At 31.0% G+C, this 4,615-nt stretch overlaps 1 protein-coding gene across 1 annotated transcript; it reads left to right on the top strand.

The window, feature by feature from the left end:
* The first annotated feature begins 3,798 nt into the window (after positions 1-3,798).
* Positions 3,799-4,380, top strand: LOC121254179 (keratin, type I cytoskeletal 9-like). Its single transcript, XM_041154136.1, has one exon. It carries the CDS (start codon positions 3,799-3,801, stop codon positions 4,378-4,380), a length of 582 nt encoding a protein of 193 aa, XP_041010070.1.
* The last annotated feature ends 235 nt before the right edge of the window (positions 4,381-4,615 follow it).

The raw sequence follows: 4,615 nt of genomic DNA, 5'->3' as shown, positions 1-4,615 counted from the left end.
ACAGGTTTGGTCTATTTGGACATAAATCTAGGCCCGCCATCATTTTTTGGTTTCGTGCCCAATGATAACCTTTCAATAAAAGCCCAGAAAACCCAAAACCCTTAAAAATATCCAGAATTGATAAAAAGAACTTGTTTTTTTATCAATAAACCTAATACTATGAGAAATGATATTTATAGTTTTAGAATATTCAAATTACATCCATTTTCTCTAAAAAAAAGATAAATATGAGACTTACATATAAAAAAAAAATTATTTTTGTAATAGTAGACCCTATTTTTACACTATTTTTTTTAAAAATAAGTATGCATGATTTGTACACTTAAAACTATGAAAAAATATACTCATAAACTATTTTTTTATCATTCTCTCATCATCTCATGATATGATATTAAATGATAGGTTCACAAGTGAAACATAATAAATCATCTTCAATCATTTTATGTCATATTATGGAACAATGAGAGAATGATGAGAATTGTATGATGAGTAACATTACTCACTATATCTAACATTACTCATTTATAATTGAATAATGTTACTATGTCTCCTCAATTTGCTCTTTCATTTTGATCGCTCATGCATTTATTTATTTTTTAATTTTTTTCTTAATAGTTAAGGAAATGACTATTAGTGTATTTGTATTTTTTTTATTTTTTACAAATGTTCAAACATGTTTAACAATGTTTGAAAAAAAAAGAGTGTAATTTACATTAGAGGGCACACGAAGTAGCAAATTGAGAATGCATAGTAGCATTACTTTTTATAATTGAGCATTGTTATTCATAAGCTCTACACACCATACATTACAATTTTTTTTTTTATAATTTTTTTTCTGGTTTTACTATTCTTAAAACAATTGAATTATTTTACTCATTATCTATATACCATACATTTGGTAAAAAATTAAAAAAATTACAAAAAGAGTGGTGTGTGGTGTATGAGGCTTATGAATAGAATTTTTGTTTATAATTATATATATGCATGCTGGATCTAGAGTAGCAAACAAACCAACTGCACCCAACGCTTGGTTTTTAAAAAGAACTGGGGCAAATCTGAAGGCGACCAAATTGAAGCATCACAAGGAATTGAAAACTGATCGAGTGTAACACCATTTTAGTTTATGCATATGCTTTGTATTATTGTATTTTTTTTTTTTTGAGAAATATTTTTTATTTATATTAGATTTTGTTATTTATAGTTACACTTATTATAGGGCACAATTTAAGTAATTGTCATTTGAAATCACTTAAACTGTGTTGCTCAACAAGAATAATTGAAAATGACAAATTCTAAAATGAGTAATAACATTACATTATTGTCATTTTTTTAAAATTAATAAAGTTCCTCTAATTAAATCATCTTCATGTTTTACATTGGTTTTAACAAAAATATAACACTATTAAGGTGGTAGTCTAGTTGGTACGAGCTAATATTTCATGGATTCGAGGTCAGGTGTTTGAGTTAAGACATAAGTTGAAACCACTTGTAATGGTAAAGCCTGACCTTTGGGTCATAAGATAAGTTTTGGATCACCTGGATACTTTAGTGGTATTGTGGTGACGACCTCGTCTTGGGACAGTAGTTATGACTCAAACCGGACATTCTGTAGCTAGGAGGGGCTCCTATGGTCATGCTCAAGGAAGATTGCTACGCTGGTCGCCCCCGCCTTCCTTCTTCAAAAGAAAAAGAAAAAAAAAAACATATTTTCCACTTCTAGAACTTCCATGCATAATATGGCTGTGCAACTCGTTTTTTCCCACAAATCCACACACAAAAAGAAAAACCAACAACGTCCTGTATGCAAGATTGGCAATCAATAGTTTCTAACGCATACAATATACTTTCATGTTCTATATCATGGTCCATGAGATTATCATAATATCTTCTAAAACTTTAACATTTTCGATCCACGTGATTAAAATGAATTTATCTACTATGATTTTTGTTGTTGTTCTTTTTATAGATTTCAAATGAATCTAATTTTTAATCTCAATATAATTTAATACAATTAGTACTGTTCATTTGAGTATTGATTCAAGTATTCGGTTATCAGAAATGCTAAACCTATCGAAAAAGTGTTTCGAAGTAATTTTTTTTATTTAGTGATTAAAGAAGTATTTTTTAATGATACTGTAAATTTTTTATTTATTTTAAAAATATTTATAATGATTAAAAAAATACATGAAAATAAAAGAGAAATAGAAAAATAAAATGCACTCGAAACACACTTTCGACACTTTTTAGGTGAGTGTAGTGTTACTGTTACTCATCCGGCTAGACTAGGATTCGGATCCTGACGTATATCCACTAAGTTAACTTGAGTTAGACCAATATCCAAAAAAATACAGATTATTTAAATCTAAAAATTGTGATATCCACCTAAAAAACTAACTTTTTTTTTTTTTTTTGTTAAGGTGCAAAATATCTTCTAACATATTAAAATAATTGTTTTCCTAGTAGTAACTCTCTTATAGAATTAGTATTGAATTTATCATTTTAATCTTTAAAATTTAATAAAAATTACATATTTTTCATAAATTCAAAACTTCTCTATTCATAACTTCACATTGGATTAGCTATTAAATTAATCAAAATAATAATATAATATTATTTGTTTAATAATAATATTTTTAATTTATTTTTTTCATAATTTACAATTACACTAACTATATATTAATTAATAATTTAATTTGATACTTAAATTATTATTTTTCAACTTAAATATATTGTGGCTCAAAATTGGAAAATAATAATTTAAGTAAATAAAATAATAGTTATAGAGTGTGAATAGTGAATCTTCAAATTTGAAGATGAATTGAAATGCACTGTAGCTAAAAGTTTCAGATTTTATTGTTTGGTGAATCCAATACAGTGATTTTAAACATAAATTCATCAAATTTTGAAGATTGAACTCATTTGGTGTCCAATGCCAATGCTCTTATATTTTTATTCATTATTCTATCAACTCTAATTGGATCATGTATTTCATTTGTTAAGTCTAGGTTACATTAAAATGTTGAACTGAGTTGAGTTGAGTTAATAAAATATTGTTAGAATATTATTTTTTAATATTATTATTATTTTGAGATTTGAAGAAGTTGAATTGTTTTATTATATTTTGTGTTGAGATTTGAAAAAATTATAATGATGAGTTGAGATGAATTTAGGTTCCAAACGAAGCCTCTGAATAGCTTTAAAATGCAACGGGACTCTGAAAATAATGTAATGTTACTTACAATCACATTACTCGAGTTTAATTCCATAAAACTTTCAACGATTATTTTAAAAGAAGAATGTTATATTTATAAAGGGAATATATAAAAAGAATTCTATAAATTGACGTAATTTTATATGATTTATTAGATCTATTTTATAATAAAAATAACTTTACAATTTAACGAATTGTAAAATTATTTTTATATAATTTCTTTACAACTAAAGTATTTCACATTTTAAAAAATTGCAACTTGTGCAGTATCCAAATCACGAGCATATTGACCCATAAATAAGTTCAAATTAAATAGCGAGACCAGCTTAAAGGCACAAAGAGAAATCAAAATTGAAGGCATCTTCCCGTGATAAATAGCTACATGACCCAAAGATACAAAGAGAAATCAAAATTGAAGGCAACTTCCCGTTATAAATTGTGATAACAAATAACAATGGTACCCCAACGGCCCAACTTCACATGAACGAGGAGGCATACACCCGATGAGCATGTACCATATCTAAGGGCTAGTGGTTGGAGGAGGAGGGTAGAGGGATGTATCTGAGGAATTTGTGTGTTTTCCGATGATGGGAGCCGGAGGTAGAGTTGTCAAAGGAGGTAATGGGGGCAATACGGGCTTAGGCAAAGGCGGCAACTCCATGCCCGGCAGTGGAGGCAATATGAGCTTTGGCAGCATGGAGGGAGGTGATATCGGTGATATTGTGGGCGTCAAGTTTGTAATAGGTGGTTCTTCTGGCAATGTGGGTGCCGAAGTTGTAGCAGGCGGTATTTCTGGTGATGGAAAGGGTAGTTTTGGTGATATGGCTGGTGGCAATGGCAATGACGGAGGCGGTGGAACAGATGATTTTGGTGGTGGAAATTGCGATGGTGGAGGTGCTAGAAGGGGCAATTTTGGTGATTTGCGTGGTTGCAATTGCGATGGTGGAGGTGGTGGAACAGACGATTTTGGAGATTTTGGTGATTTGGCTGGTGGCAATTGGGATGGTGGAGGTGATGGAAGGGGCGATTTTGGTGATTTGGCTGGTGGCAATTGCGATGGTGGAGGTTGGAAAACGAGCAATTTTGATGATTTGGCTGGTGGCAATTTGGATGGTGGAGGTGATGGGAAGGGCGATTCGGGTGAAATGAAATGGACAGCAGAAAATTGAAATTGTGACGGTGGAGGTGATGAAAAAGGCAATTCTGGCGATAGGGCTGGTGGGGAAGTTAGGAATCGAGGCAAAGGAGGTAATTTGGGCTTAGGCAAGGGAGGCACAACCCGAGAGATTGTTGCTGGAGACGGACCCTTGGAGTTGGAGTTGGCATCGTTCAAAAGATGACGAGCTGTTGAAGCCACATTGCTGCCTGTAAACAGCAAAGCAACGAAGAAAGTTAGAATCCAAC

The sequence above is a fragment of the Juglans microcarpa x Juglans regia genome, chromosome 3D (assembly GCF_004785595.1).
Source record: "Juglans microcarpa x Juglans regia isolate MS1-56 chromosome 3D, Jm3101_v1.0, whole genome shotgun sequence".
Lineage (NCBI taxonomy): Eukaryota > Viridiplantae > Streptophyta > Magnoliopsida > Fagales > Juglandaceae > Juglans > Juglans microcarpa x Juglans regia.
The sequence above is the reverse complement of the archived record's forward strand: the minus strand, read 5'-3'. Positions and strand labels throughout refer to the sequence as shown.